This window comes from Globicephala melas, chromosome 17 (genome assembly GCF_963455315.2).
Source record: "Globicephala melas chromosome 17, mGloMel1.2, whole genome shotgun sequence".
Taxonomy (NCBI): Eukaryota; Metazoa; Chordata; class Mammalia; order Artiodactyla; family Delphinidae; genus Globicephala; species Globicephala melas.
Genome location: NC_083330.1, coordinates 72,717,809 through 72,732,523, shown reverse-complemented (window position 1 = coordinate 72,732,523; position 14,715 = coordinate 72,717,809). Strand labels below are relative to the sequence as shown.

The window sequence follows — 14,715 nt, the reverse complement described above, 5'->3', positions numbered from 1 at the left end:
AGGATAGATCGCCTTAGAGTCACAGTAAATAATTGGAGTAGCGGGCTAGCGATTCGTTTTAGCATCCTTCACACTCTTGGGTTGGATTGGCAGGAAATAGACGTTTACTGTGGCAGTTGGGACAGGCGTGGGGATCTGACTGATGACACTGTCATAGCTCCATGCTTCCAAACTTTCATCGTTGCCTTGCAGAAAATGTGCTGAGGTCAAGTTGCTTCATGCCCTAAGTTTTCACTTAACTTTCCAAGACTCTCTGTAATCAATTGGCATTCCCTGACAGGGTCTGGGTTTTATTTCTAATCTTTGCAGGGCTATTTTTGGCCTGTGTGTGTGTGTGTGTGTTTATTTAGTTTTCCTATGCCCCCCTTTAAGAGACATATTGTGGAAGGAAACAGCTAAATGTCTCTTGGCTCATAGGAGACATTGTGCCATTGTGTGTTGGCGGGAAAACTGTCTCTGAAAGCAGAGAGCCAGTTGACGGTGAGTGCAGCTCAGAGATCTCAAGAGCACACAGCGCTCGCTCTGGAGAGTGAAGGAGACAGGGAGAAAGTGGAGCTGGATAAAATGACTGTCTTTGGAAATGATGAGGTGTTTGGTACCACTGGAATTTTTCATTTCCTTTTGATTAATTCCATGTAATTCTCCCTATCCCCACTTGGTTTTATTTTCGTCTTCACATCACTCCTCAAAAGATATCTTTGTGGGACTTTATAATTTCTTGTTTTGAGATAGAGGAATATGTGTTAAAATGATGATGTGATAAAAAACCCACAAATAAAATGCAGTTTTATCAAAACGATGCTAGTCTCCTGAAACCAATGCAGGGACTCCTTGTCCATCAGCTGTGTTTAAACGGTGTCGCACTGTGACCCAGGCAGAGCCATCAATTGCTGGGAAGGATTCTCCTGCCCCCATGCTCAGGGGTTTGGGGAGGGTGTCCGTGCACAGCACTGCAGGAGAGGCGGGAAGAAGGCCGAATAGGCTGAGGTTTCTGATGGAAGGCACATGGTGTTTTCCACAGAGTTTGGGTCATTTTCAGCGAGCTCTGGAATGGGGGCTGCTAGGGCCTCCACTCGTGTTCTGTGAGTGTTTACCAGCTGGCGCTCCCGGGGCAGGGGGAAGGGAACCTGATTCGTAGCATTTGCCAATTTCTGTGCCGTGCGTATTTCCGCCAGGGCCAATTTTAAGCTTCCAGTGTGAGGTCGCTGAGCTGGGAAGAGATGGTTCCAGCGGCCCCAGCACACCTCTGGTCCTGGGGGCACAGGTGCCGCTTCCAGCCGCATGCCAGCTGGGCCCCATCAGGAGGCAGCAGTCCCCTCGGGCTCCCGTGCTTTTTGGCAGTTAGACTTGTACTCAATGCTACTTAAGTGTTTTATTCCCTGCTTATGTTTTATGTACTTCTCATATTTTGAAAGCAGATCAGACAATCTCTTGTTTATTCTTCTCAGCCCATCACTTGTTCATTAATATGGATTCGAGGCGTTTTCCCACAAAATACACATTTTTCACATTGTATCGCTTCAGTGGGTCTGCCCCCTTTCCTCCTTTTAAAATGCCCCTGATGAAGCTAGCTCAGGAGCTGGTTCACTAAATCACAGGTTGTGAAAGGCATCCGATGCTTTGATGCTAAGTGTCACAAACTCTCAGCTCATTCCTGGAGCTCACGGTGGGCTAACGATGGGGCTTAGCGGGCTGGTCCTTTTCCGGTGACCTCAAGGCCCTCCTTCAAGTCGCCCCAGGCAGTTGGCACGAGCGGAGGGTTAGGAGCACAGACCGTGGAGGCGGGTCTGTGATCACTGTGGCCCCTGGACCAGTTACTTACCTTCTTTGAGCATCAGGTTGCAAAGATGAGATCTTATTCTTGAAGATTCCAGACCATGCCTGACATGTAACAAGTGCCTGATAAATGGTTCCAATTCCCTATCATGTTTATTCCCAAAGTCCTTCTTCATGGTGCACCTTGAGCCCCTCATGTGTCCCACACTGTGCAAGGCACTGGGCTGTGGTAGCATTGTTGCCCTTCCTGCCTGGGTTGGAGACAGAGGCTGGGCAGTGCCTCCGTGTTCTTATCCTCTAACAGAAAGTACACGTTCCTTTTAACAGGCCCCATGCTGCTCATGGGAGGAAAATCATCTGCTTCTCCTGGGTGGTGTGCCTTAACTCAGGCTCCCCGTTAGAGGGGATCATTGAGGAAGGGTAGGTAATTAAGATAAGATGTGAGGAAGCGGACCAGGAGAAGGCTTAGTTTTGTGGCATCTGCTAAGATCTTTGCGTTATTTTGAACAATTGTATTAGAAAAGTATAAATACGTGTACATCCGTACCTTAGATGTACATTCACACCAGATTCAGGGAAAACGGTATAGAAGAAAATCCAGAAACTATCAGTTAACCCAAAGTCCTTTATTTGACTTTTGGACATTTTTATTTTAAAATTGTTTTTATTAGGGCCTAGATCCCATACATTATTGGCAGGTGCTTCCAGTGCTGTGATGCTACACTGTGTTGTTGGTTGTTATTTTATATGTTATCTTCTCTCTCACGAAGCCCTGTGGGGTTGGCGTCATCATTTCCATTTTAAAATGAGGAAGCGTAGGGAGGGAAAAGGACCGGCCCCGGCCACAAAGTGAGCCGGTGGTCAAGCCAGACCGGGGTCCTGATTCAGAGTCTGGCTTTCACCACGGGTGTGCTGGATCTCAGATGCCAAGATTCTGAGGAGTGTGTGAGGGGACCAGGAGGGATGGGGGAGACCTTGCTTAAGCTCCGTTTACCAGTTCCTCACTGGGGTTTGGAACGTCAGCCTGGCTTATAGTCAAATGCACTTGGTTTTTCCTCTGCAGTATTTCCCAAGTCCGATTTCGTATTTCACTTGTTAATAAAATCAAATTACTCTGTATCCACTTTCCTTTGATAATTAAGCTGCTTTTGGTCCAGTTACCCTTGAGTGCCTGTATTAGTTTCTTATTGCTGCTGTAATAAATGACCGCAAACTTGGCGGTAGTTTAAAGCAACACGGATTTATGATCTTACCATTCTGAAGGTCAGGAGTCCAAGATGGGTCTCACAGGCTGAAGTCAAGTTTGCTAACAAGTCTGTATTCCTTCTGGAGTCTCTAGGGGAGGATCTGTTTTCTTGCCTTTTCCAGCTTCTAGACACTGCCCACATTCCTTGGCTCGTGCCCCGTCCTCCAAAGCCAGCAGTCTTTCTCAGGTTACGTCACTGGGATCTGCTCTCCCACTCCCCTCTTAGAAGGACCCTTGTGATTACATTAGGCCCATCCAGATAGTCCAGAATAATCCCCCATCTCAAGATCCTTACGTGAATCCTACCTTTGAGATCTCTTTTGCCATGGGAGGTCGCATAGTCACATGTTCCAGGGATTAGGATGTGAATATCTTTGGAGGGCCCATTGTTCTGCTGACCTCGCTGCCTTTTATAAGGATACAGGCTTTAGCATTTTTACCTTGGTAGAAGAGAAAACCAAGACCCAGAGAATTTAAGGAAGTGGTTCTGAGACACGTGAGCAAGTGCCAAATTCAGGTCTTCTGACTGTCCAACCCGGTGTCCCCTGCCATTCTGGGAGTTATATTACTGAAAATGAAATGGAATTTTCCATAATGTCAGCCACTGCAAAGGAGTGCAAATAGTTTAATGCTCAAAATTCCTCCAGAATATACTGCATCCCAAAAAGAACAAAGGGTTCCATGATGGAATTTTAAAATTGCTCCTGAAATTCTATCCTTTGGCCTGGTTTGTCTTTCCTCAGGAGGAACTTGCGACTTGGGCGGTGGGGGGATGTTTAGGGTTTTATGGTGCACACTTAATATCGATGCTGCAAGCAAATTCAGCAGGCCTCCCCGTGACCTTTACTGAGTGTGGCCTAAGCATTTAATGAGTTGAAATGGAAATTAATATTTCCCAGCTTTAATGTCAATTAACTGGCATAGTTACACCTTGGGTCTAGATTACATATTTCCATTTGTTGTTCTTTAATTAAAGCCACCATGGCAAAGGTGGACGGATGTTTTAATTAATGTGGAGGCATTCTCATATTAATTTTAATTTAAACATAATATAAGGATGTTTTTCTCCCTAAATTAGTTTCTGTTAAAGAATAGCCCAGAAGGAACCTTCAGTTTCATTTTAAAGCCTAAATTTAACCTTAGGTAGTTTGCTTGTGTTCATTGCCTCGTATTAAGTCTTTATAGAAGCAATGTCAGCTTAACCAAAAGAAAAGGTAGTGGTTCTCATACCTTGGAGGGTTTTAAAAGATGATTGTAGGAAAATATTTCATTTTAGATGATTAATAAGCAATAACAAAGAAGGTTAAAAAGTAAGTTTAATTATCCTCTGGGCAAGAAAGAGCAAGCCCACTTGATTTTGCCTAAAAAAAGAGTGCAGCGTATTTGAGTTTCAGAAAACAAGCATCTGTTTGAGCTGCCTTTTCTGTAGAATGTTCTGGAAGTTCAGAATTGGTGTCTGTTGCTGGTCTTTGCGCTGACTCTGGTCCCTGTCTCTGTTGGACCTGCTGTGCTCTCCTGTGCCCTCCCGGCGTGGGAGGCCGAAAGTTTAAGGGGCTGTGCTGTCGGCCACCTGGGTTGGCTTCCGTTCCTTCTCATGACTTTCTGGGGAATCGCCCACCACCTCAGGTGAGAGACAGGAAACCCCGGTTACAGAACGGTGCTCTCTGAGAGTCACTGACATGGAATTGATTCAGGAGAGCTAGCACATCCCAGCTGCATCTAGGAGATACTTAAATTAGGTGATGTGTACCATGAGATTTGTCTAGTTCTTATATAATTTGTTGACACCTTGTCATGAGGACAGAATTCCTCTCCCTCCCTCCTTAGTGCCCCAGTGAGCAAGAAATAAATACTGACGCTGGCAGGGCACAGGGAAGCACAGCAGGTCAAGCAGAGACAGGGGACCGGGTCAGCAGACAGACTGACAACAGCAGCAGGTGTCCTGAGAAGAGAAGGAGCTTGGGGAATGCAAAAGACAGAGAAAGGCGAGGATGGGGGGGAAGGGGAGGGGACAAGCCTGGAGAGGGAGGCAGGGACCAGGCCACTGGGGTCACAGGCCACAGCAAGGAGCTGGGGTTTTATTCTGGGTGTGATGGGAAGGCAGTAGAGGGTCTTACACCTATGTGAAATGTAATTTTGTTTGAGTTTTTATTTGTGTGCTGGGTGTAGAGCAGACAAACAGTGGCTGCGGGGAGACCAGTAGGTGCCTGGTGGTCCCATCTCACTGCCCCGGCCAGCTGAGGGTGCACACCTGAGGGTGCCAGCACTTAGCCTGGCTCTGGCCTGCTAAGTGTCTGGTAGATTTGGAGGCCTGATGCCGGGACTACAGTTAGCCTCCTGAGGGGCTAGAGTTTGCTTCTGGAAGCACAGCCTGTTAAATCACTTTGCTGTACACCTGAAACTAGCACAACATTGTAAATCAACTCTACTTCATATAAACAGACAAATAAATAAGTGATTTTTGTCCAGCTCCTAATTTAGTTGCTGCTTCTGATATAATTTTAGAAAGATAGTCTTTGTGTGACTTTGTGTGTCGGTTTTTTTGGTTCTTCTTTTTTTATCCTACAGTTTTATATTCTCTTAACGAAAGCATCCAGATACTTCCTGGACCGTGTGTAAGATTTAATCAATTAAATAAATAGTGACATTTCAGAATGTGACCAGCTTTTTCATTTGTCCTTTAGCGGGATATTTACATGGGAATTTATATCACTGTCTCCCCTTCTGATGTGAAGGAGACTGAGAATCTGGCCCTTGGTCTTAGTGTTTTAGGATGAAGGAGATTGAGAAAAGCACCCATTGTCCTTCAGTTATTTTTTGCTTTCCAAATGATTTGTTATTTTCGAATAAAAACATGGAAAAATCATTTAAGCTGTTCAGCCACTTGGCCAAGGGAATTATGTTACTCATCTTAATTCTCTCTGGCACCTAAAATATTACGTGTGTATTAGGCTCACTGCAAATTCTCATTTAATAAACGAAAAGAAATGCATTAAGTTTTAAACCTTTGCCCTGAAAAACACATATACTGTTGCTATTCTGTTTAATATTAAGGTAAGCTTGGATTGAAAGTGAGTACTGGAGACAAAAAATACATCCCTTAGATTTGGAGCGTTTGAATGCAAGGCAGAATTCATGTGTTGTGAATGCTTCTTTTTACCTGTGTCTGTGCTTTCAGGTTGTTTGAAGTGTCCTGTGTGCAGCTTCGTCTATGGCACCAAATGGGAGTTCAACAGGCACTTGAAGAACAAGCATGGCTTGAAGTTGGTGGAGAACGAAGGAGATCCCAAGTGGGAGGTACTTTTAAAAGCATGGTATCGATTGTGCCTTTCCTAAACGCAGATGACAAACCAGGCAAGCCCAGTGCAGTTCCTCAGAGCAGTGGGTTTTCTGGTTGGGAAACTTGGAAATCTTTTCAAACGCTGTCTCATATCTGAGGGGTGCCACTGGGTGAGAGCCAGGCCACGCATGTGACTTCTTACTCTGGGTTGCGTTTAGGCTGGTTTCTGAACGTCTGTGTTGGACTCGTGGATATTTTCACTTCTGTTATCACGAATTCAGAGTTTCAGAAGTTGCATCTGAAAGCAGAATGCACACAGGGCATATCCTGGCAGTCCTCACCCAGAGGGCAGGGCAGGGCCCATTTGCTGCTTCTAGGCCCTCCTCTCCTTCCACCGGAGGCATGTGCTTCTACCCGTCACCTTTGTTTTCCCCTCAGGTGTTGGAACCAGTTTCCTGACTGAATTATATAAAAGCCAGTAGCTGTATTTTAAAAGCCAATAGTTGTTTCTCTTCTCAAGTACGAGGGGTCACACCAGATTGCAGTTTACCTTAGGCAGAGCCTCTCAAACTGAGTCCTGCTAAAGTTATGACCCGGATAATTCTTCGTGGTAGAGGGCTGTGCTGTGCATTTTAGAATGTTTCGTAGTATCACTGACCTCTACCCACTAGGATCCATTCGCATACCCAGCTGTGAACACCAGACTGTCACAGACATTGCCAGTGTGCCCCAGGAGTCAAAGTCACCCCCAATTGAGAACCACTTCCTGAGAACTTTCTAGGGCATTAGAGTATCCAGTGGGCTTACTCCAGTTAAGAATAAGGGCTTTGAAACAAATCCAACACCCCATGAAAAACAATAATACATCATGACAATGTGAGAAGTGTTCCAGAATTCAGGGGAAGGGTTGTCCAGTAGGAGGGAATGTGTTAATGTGTCCATGTAGCCCATCATAATGAGAGGACTAGGGAGAAAAGTGAAATGATCATCTTCATAGATGCAGAAAAGGCATCTATGAAAATTTGACAAAATTCAGCATCCATTGATTAAAAACAGTCAATAAAGTAGAATTTGATGAATACATCTTTAAGATGAAAAGCAAAATGTATGTGTTTCAGCCCAAAAGCTGTCATCCTAGACTAGGGGGTTTCTTGTTAGAGTTGGGAACAGGATGAGGGTGCCCCAGGGGCTCTGGTTTTTAGCATCACGTGGGAGGCCTCAGCTGGTGTGTTGGACAAAGGCAGAGTAAATAGAGACATAAGAATCGAAGAGAAGAAATAAAGTATCTCTGTAGACACAGGATTATGTTTTTGAAAATCTACTACACACAATAAGCAGCAGATTAAAACATCAATATACAATAGTCAATGAGTTATCTATAGAGAGAACCTAGAGCAAAGGAACAGAGATTTAAAAAAAGAGATATTTTACAAATACGAGAAGAAAACATAAGTGAATTCATTTATAAATTGGGAGTGGAGAACTTTCCTAAGTGTAACTCAAAATCCAGATTCAGTTAGGGAAAAGACTGAAAAAAAATTGACCACGTAAAAAAATTTTAAAACTACTATGTAAAAGAACTCAAGAAGTAGAGGGGCAAATGCCAAAAAAATATTTTCAGTCATATCATAGAAAAAAGGGTGAATATCTTTACATTGTAAAAGGCTTCTAGAAATACTGATGAAAAAGATCGACAGCCCAGTGGGCGAAAGATAAGAAAGGTTCATAGAAAAAGAAATGCAAATGACCTTGAATATCTGAAAGCACGATCAACCTCCCACATAATAAATGTAAGTAAAACTTGACAGAGATAGAATTTCTTACCTAGTAGACTGGCAAGAATCCAAAAGTTTTGACATCATCTCTGCTGGAGAGGCTGAAGGGAAGTATGCACTCTCATGCATTGCTGGTGGGAATGCAAAACGATGTGACCTTTATGAAGGGGAATTTAGCAATATCTACTAAAATTACATATGTGTTTCTTTTTCCATTAACTAGACGATCCCACCGTTAGAAAATTATCCCAAAGTTATACTGACAAAAATGAGGAAAGGTGGGGCTTCCCTGGTGGCGCAGTGGTTGAGAGTCTGCCTGCCGATGCAGGGGACACGGGTTCATGCCCCGGTCCGGGAAGATCCCACATGCCACAGAACAGCTAGGCCCGTGAGCCATGGCCGCTGAGCCTGCGCGTCCAGAGCCTGTGCTCCGCAGCGGGAGAGGCCACAACAGTGAGAGGCCCGCATACTGGGGAAAAAAAAAAAAAAATGAGGAAAGGTGATTGCACAAGGCTATTTATTGCAGCACTGTTATATATAACATGTAGATAGATTTTGTGTGTGTGTGTGTGTGTGTGTGTGTGTACACCAATAGATTGATGTAGAAATAATTCCAGATATATGTGTAGACGTGGTTAGTATACATACATGTATTTCTTAGCTTTTCGTGCTTAGAGGGCTTAGAAGCAGTGACATGCCGCTGGCAATGAGTACACCTAGAATCCAGATCTTGGATTCTCAGGATAATCCAACAAAAGGAACCAGAGTCCCTTTGAAAAGTGGTTGATTCCAGGGCTGAGGCAGAAATTATGTAAGTTGACCCTGGAGCATTTTGCAGTACTAGAAAGTAACAACGTGCTCCACAAAAATAAGATGGAGGCATGCCGAAAGGACACACGAGACAAACCAAGGAGTTCCTAATGGGCCAGAGCTGGAACAATTTGAGTAACAAAGTAACTCATAATGGTGTTGGACTAAAACTGAAAGAATAGAATAAATATCTCTGCATTCATACTGACATAAATAAATGATTGAATAAATGGTGGAGAAGGAACAGTTCTTCCCCGCAGAAGAATGCTGATTAATAAATGTAGAAAGAATGAGGGAAATAGAAAATCACCATTGGAACACCACAGTAATAATTGCAGCAGGCAAGATCCATTGATGAATGCTAGAAATAGTAGACAGAAGTTTAAGGAGAAATACAGTATTTGTGTAGCCTCAAAGTATCTCCCCCTAAATAATTATTAATTATAGAGGGAAAAGTAGTAACTTTACAGTGGAGACACCTGGCAGGCACCACCTTAACCACGTGATCGAGGTCAGCATCCTCAGTAGTAAGACGTAGTGACTTCATGTACCCCCTGATACGATGTGATCAGAAGGGCAGTCACCTCGTGGTGCTCTTCAAAACATCCTCAGCCTCCACCTGGTCATGGGAGACCATCCGACGTATCCAGCTGATGTGATGATGTGGATGGCCAGATGCCTGACCAGTTCTCTTCAGGAGTGTCTGAAGAACTGTCAGAGGTTGGAGGAGACTTTGGAGTTGTGACTGCTCAATGCACTGTGGGGTCCTCAGAAAAAGGATGCCAGTGGAAAAGCCAATGGAATCTGGTATTGTACCAATGTTGATATCTTAGTTCGATCATTGTACCATGGTTACAGCAGATGTCAGTATTAGGGGAAGTGGGATGAAGGCTATGTGGGAAGTCTCTGTATTTTTTTTGGAACTCTTTTGTAAATCTAAAATTATTTCAAAATAAAAGTTATAAAAAGGGAGGAAAGCACAGGTAGAAAAGGCAGGGAGATAAGATGGAGAGGGTAGGAGAGAAGCTAAACTTGTCTTAGCAGAGACCGACTGTGCAGATTTGACTCTGGAACTCTGATATAAATATAAGAAATACATTTCTTATGTAATAATAAAAACAAAATTACACTTTAAAAAGCAAACCCTAACCCTAAAAATTGAGAATAGAATGAAATAAAGTATCTGAACTATATATCAAAACGATGGCAGAACTACATAGAGAAGGACTATTTCAAGAGACTTTAAGATAGAAATTTGATTGTTCCTCCCTAGTGGGATATAACCTAAGGGCAAAAAGAACTGCAAAAAAAGTCCTGTTTTCAGTTATTCCACCGTCAGTGGTAGGGTTGATATTGTTACTCCAAGGCTGTTGTTAGTGTTTACAGACTGGAGTGAAGCACATCAAGTGTGTTTAAATCCATGAGTTTATAATGATACTGGGAGAAAAATCCTTAGTCACCTTTGTAGGATATTAGGGAATCGACTCTATTTTGATAAATAAAACTGTTTTGGTAAATAAAGGCTCAGAATCGAACAGTTTTTCTACCTCATCTAAATAAACTATATCTCAGGGTAACCGAATGTTTGTGAAGAGACGTTTTTTATAGAAGTACTCCAGCTAACAAATGAAGATTTACAGTATTGCCATTTTGCAACCCTCCACTGATGTCATGCCAACATGGCAAAAACAGAGACACTCAGACATAGTGTCTCCTGATGGAAGGACACTGTGTTAACCCGTGGAGCCTTCTTGCCAGAAAGGGAACTGATACCTAATTAAGCTTCTGCGTCTGACTTCCAGTTTACAGGAAATACAGTGGACAAGGGGACATATTCAATGATTCCATGTTGGTGCAGTCAGCAAAACCCAGACTGTTGGAAACGCTGAAGGCAAACGACCACTTTTCCCAACAAAACTATAAGCAGGGGAGAAAGAGTGGAGGGAGAGCCTATAAATACAAGTCTTATGAGACTTTTATCAGTCAGTTCTAATATATGGATTTCAATAACTTACTTAAATATGATTTGTAGAACAAGTTGTGAAAAAATGAGGTAATTGGGGAAACTAGAACACCATTTAGATATGTGAAGATACTAAGGAACTACTGTTAAGTGTGGTTTTTTTTGTTTGTTTTTTCTTTTTGTGGTATGTGGGCCTCTCACTGCTGTGGCCTCTCCCGCTGCGGAGCACAGGCTCCGGACGCGCAAGCTCAGCGGCCATGGCTTACGGGCCCAGCCGCTCCGCGGCATGTGGGATCTTCTTGGACCGGGGCACGAACCCGTGTCCCCTGCATCGGCAGGCGGACTCTCAGCCACTGTGCCACCAGGGAAGCCCTATTAAGTGTTTTGAGTGTGACGGTGGTGTTGTAGTTATGGTTTGAAAGAGTTTTACCTTTTACAGATACATTCTAAAATATTTATAGATAAATTGATATGACATCCACATTTGCTTCAAAATCAAAGGACAGTTGTGTGGAGTGCATGGGGAGATAGGCAAAACAGGACTGGCCATGAGGTGATGATTGTTGAGATTGGGTGATGTGTACACGGAAGTTCACCTCTCTGTCTTGTGTATGTTTGACATTTTCTATAAGAAAATTTAAGGAGTATGTTAAAGCACTGTCTATAAAACGCCGGGGTTACTGTCCAGTCCCCAGTAGGCCTACAGTAAATGGCATGGTTATTGGAGGTGGTGGTGCCACCAGCATCAACGTCACATCCTCATCTGTGGGAAACAGTCAGCCCTCTGGTGTTCCAAGCTCATACTTGCAAGGATTTGCTCTCTGTTACACATAGACATGGGAATGCCAGTTCCTGATGTAGACCACCATCTCTCCTGGCCAGCTGGTGCTTTCGTTAGTGCAGTCATGGCGCTCTCCTCTGGAGGTCTCACTCCTTACAGATCCTGACACCTTCAGCAGAACTGTGACTCAATAAAAATAGCTGACACCAAGCCACGCACTGGACTCCAGAAGTGAGACAGTAGAGCAGCTAAGAAGCTGGGCAGGGGGTGGTCCCCGTGTGACGACAAGCTGCCTGTTAACAGCAGCTGGGCTGTCGCCAGCCTCCCAGGAATGCCCTGTAAAGCACTGTCCTTCCCACAGATGGTTATTACAAAGAGTACCCCAAAGAGGGGAAGCCAGTCCATGCCCATCCTGTTCATCGCAGGCTAAGCCATTCCTCGGATCCAGTCAGTGTTGGCCACTGTGTTGCTTAATGGTACTTAAAAGGAAATATGCTTCTGTTTGTTCATTTATGCATTCATCAGACATTTATTGGGTGTCTACTAAATGTCAGGCTGGAAATGCCTAAATGAACTTGACCACTTGGCTGTAAAAGAATAATCACATTCTATTCTGAACCTGTGTGAGTAACTGATAAGTGCTTGTAGAGAGTGATCGCTTTGGCTCCTATAAATTGTATGTAAAATCCCCTTTTTGTTCTTCTTTATTGGTGACATCCATGTTTCCTGCCTTGCAGTTCCAGAAGGAGGTGATTATCAATATCTAGTTCTTGTGAAAATTCCATCCCACCTCTTCTCTCCTTAGGTATAAGATACCTGTGACTGTCTCTTTAGCTTCTCGTACTCTCATGAGTCCTGATTTTGCACAGCTGTATTTTCTCTGGTCAGTTGTATTTCTCATATCCTTCCTATAATCAGAGCAGCATGAGTAGCTAAGATTTGCCGAGATCTCGCTCTGTGCCGGGACCCGTGCTCGAAGCTTGCCGAGTGTTATGTGATTACCCGTCCTCTCCTCCCTTCCACCGTCACCACTGCTGTGCCTTCCTCTCGGCCTTCCTCACGGCAGGAGGCCCGGGCACAGGGGAGATAAGGGCAGTGTTGGTGGCCATGGGAAGAGCAGAGGAGACAGCAGAAGAGCACACACGAGAACCTCTGAGCGTGTGTCATCTCTAGTTATGAACAGCATACTCTGTTCCCTACGGCAAGAACGTGTTGCAGGAAGCTTTCCACCGACGCTGGTTTTAAAAAGTCTCGGCACTTGCAAAGAGAAGTTTTGTCTTTGGGAAGTAGGTTTTTACTGGAGCACTGATTTCTCAGGGGTGCCTGCTTAATGAGCTGCTGCAAAAGCATTGCTTATGTGCATTTGTTTTGTCTTAATCCATTATCCTGGGACTTCTGGGTAATAGGTGATCTTCTAGAAGGTCACATGGATGATGCTGTGTTTTTATTTAGCCAGCAACAGAAACTCCGGAGGAGCCCTCCACCCAGTACCTGCATATCACCGAAGCCGAAGAGGACGTCCAGGGCACACAGGCAGCGGTGGCTGCCCTCCAGGACCTGAGATACACCTCAGACAGTGGTGAGAGCGTGCCCCCCGCCTCCCTCTGACACCTCAGAACTGGTCTTTGATAGACACGCTGAATGAATGACTTTACGGATGAATTAGGTCTGCCAGTTGCTCTCCTTCCACTGCATTCTGACCACTGGAGCGGTCCCATTGTCAGGCTTGGAGGTGGAGCTCTCCTGCAGTGTTCTAGAACAGGGCCCCAGCCAACGTGGTGCCGCCTGACGGAGTTGCCGGGTGTTCACACGTAGGATCACCTCTCAGAGCAGGGAGAAGCAGGTCCTACTGCCCTCACTTCACAGATGCGGAAGGTTGCCTCCTTGTGACGGCTGGCTGAGGATCGTCCACTTGTTGAGTGTTGGAGCTGGTCTTGGAATCGAGGTCTCCTGACTTCTTGTTGGGACTGCCCACTTCCCAGTTCTTCTGAAAAGCCCCAAGTCAGGATTTTTATGTCAAATGTCATCAGTTTCAAATGTTCGATCAATTTGAAAAAACAAACCACTGTGCCAGCCTAGTGGCAACTGGGGCATTGTGCTTAGAAAACATTTCCTTGATGCTCTTTTCCAAACAGGAAAGGAGTACGAGTTAATATAATGTACCACAGCCCTCTGGGTATTTGGGGGACAGAGGTCAAGCAAGTGGGATTAGAGGAAGCATAAGTGAAGTCAGCTGGTGATGGGAGACAGGAAATTGCCATTTCATCCAGCTCTTACATCCCTAAACCCCAGGTTGTAAGAAGGGTATGCAGAAAACCCCTTGGGGCCGGTCACTTTGGGGAAGATTCATTGCCGGTGCTGTGCTCACCGGGGGATTCGGGAGACAGCTCTGCAGTCTGTGAGAGAAGCAGGCTCTGCAGATGGGGCGTCAAGGTGCCGGCTCTTGGTGCGGTTCCCAGAGCTGACGCCATGTCTCAGTGCGTGTTTCCTTCCTCATGTCCAGTGACTTCAGTGATTGCTCAAGCCCTGCCAGGACAGCCTGTCCATCTTCATCCCCACCAGCGCTCACTCACTCACTCCTTCAGCCCTCGGCATCTCCTCCTGGCTCTTAGGAAACACGGCAGACTCTGCAGCTCGGCATTCGGGCCACTTGCTCTAGGCCCTGGCCTCCCTGCGCTGCATCTCTGGCCACCTTGGAGCCGTGCCCTCCTGGGCCAGACTCTGCCGTTCTCGGCGTGAGCTGTGTTTCTCACCCACACGCTCCTGTGCCCTCTGGGGCCTGGTCTGTTCCCCTCCCCGCACAGCACTTTTTCTGGCGAACACATCTTCGTCTTCAGTATTCAGATGGTGTGTCATCTCCCGGGAGCCCGCCTGACTTTCCCACAGAGCTCCCTAGTCGCCCCCCTGATATGGAACCGACCAGGGGCTGTATGATTTGCTTACGGTCTGTCTCAGTCACCTGTGAGCCCGGAAGGGGTGGGGGGAGGCAGCGTTAGATCTTTGTCTGTATCCCAGTTGTCCCCAGCCTTTCTGGCACCAGGGACCATTTCTGTGGAAGACAGTTTTTCCAAGGATGGAGGGAGG

The 14,715-nt window shown here is 45.3% G+C and overlaps 1 protein-coding gene across 2 annotated transcripts in view; it reads left to right on the top strand.

The window, feature by feature from the left end:
• Positions 1-14,715, top strand: part of ZFAT (zinc finger and AT-hook domain containing) — a 185,525-nt gene that overhangs the window by 139,434 nt on the left and 31,376 nt on the right. For both annotated transcript variants that reach the window (XM_030875874.2, XM_060286942.1), the window contains 2 exons: positions 6,201-6,319; positions 13,084-13,210. In XM_030875874.2, coding sequence (XP_030731734.1) covers positions 6,201-6,319; positions 13,084-13,210 — 246 coding nt within the window. The remainder of the gene's footprint in view (positions 1-6,200; positions 6,320-13,083; positions 13,211-14,715) is intronic.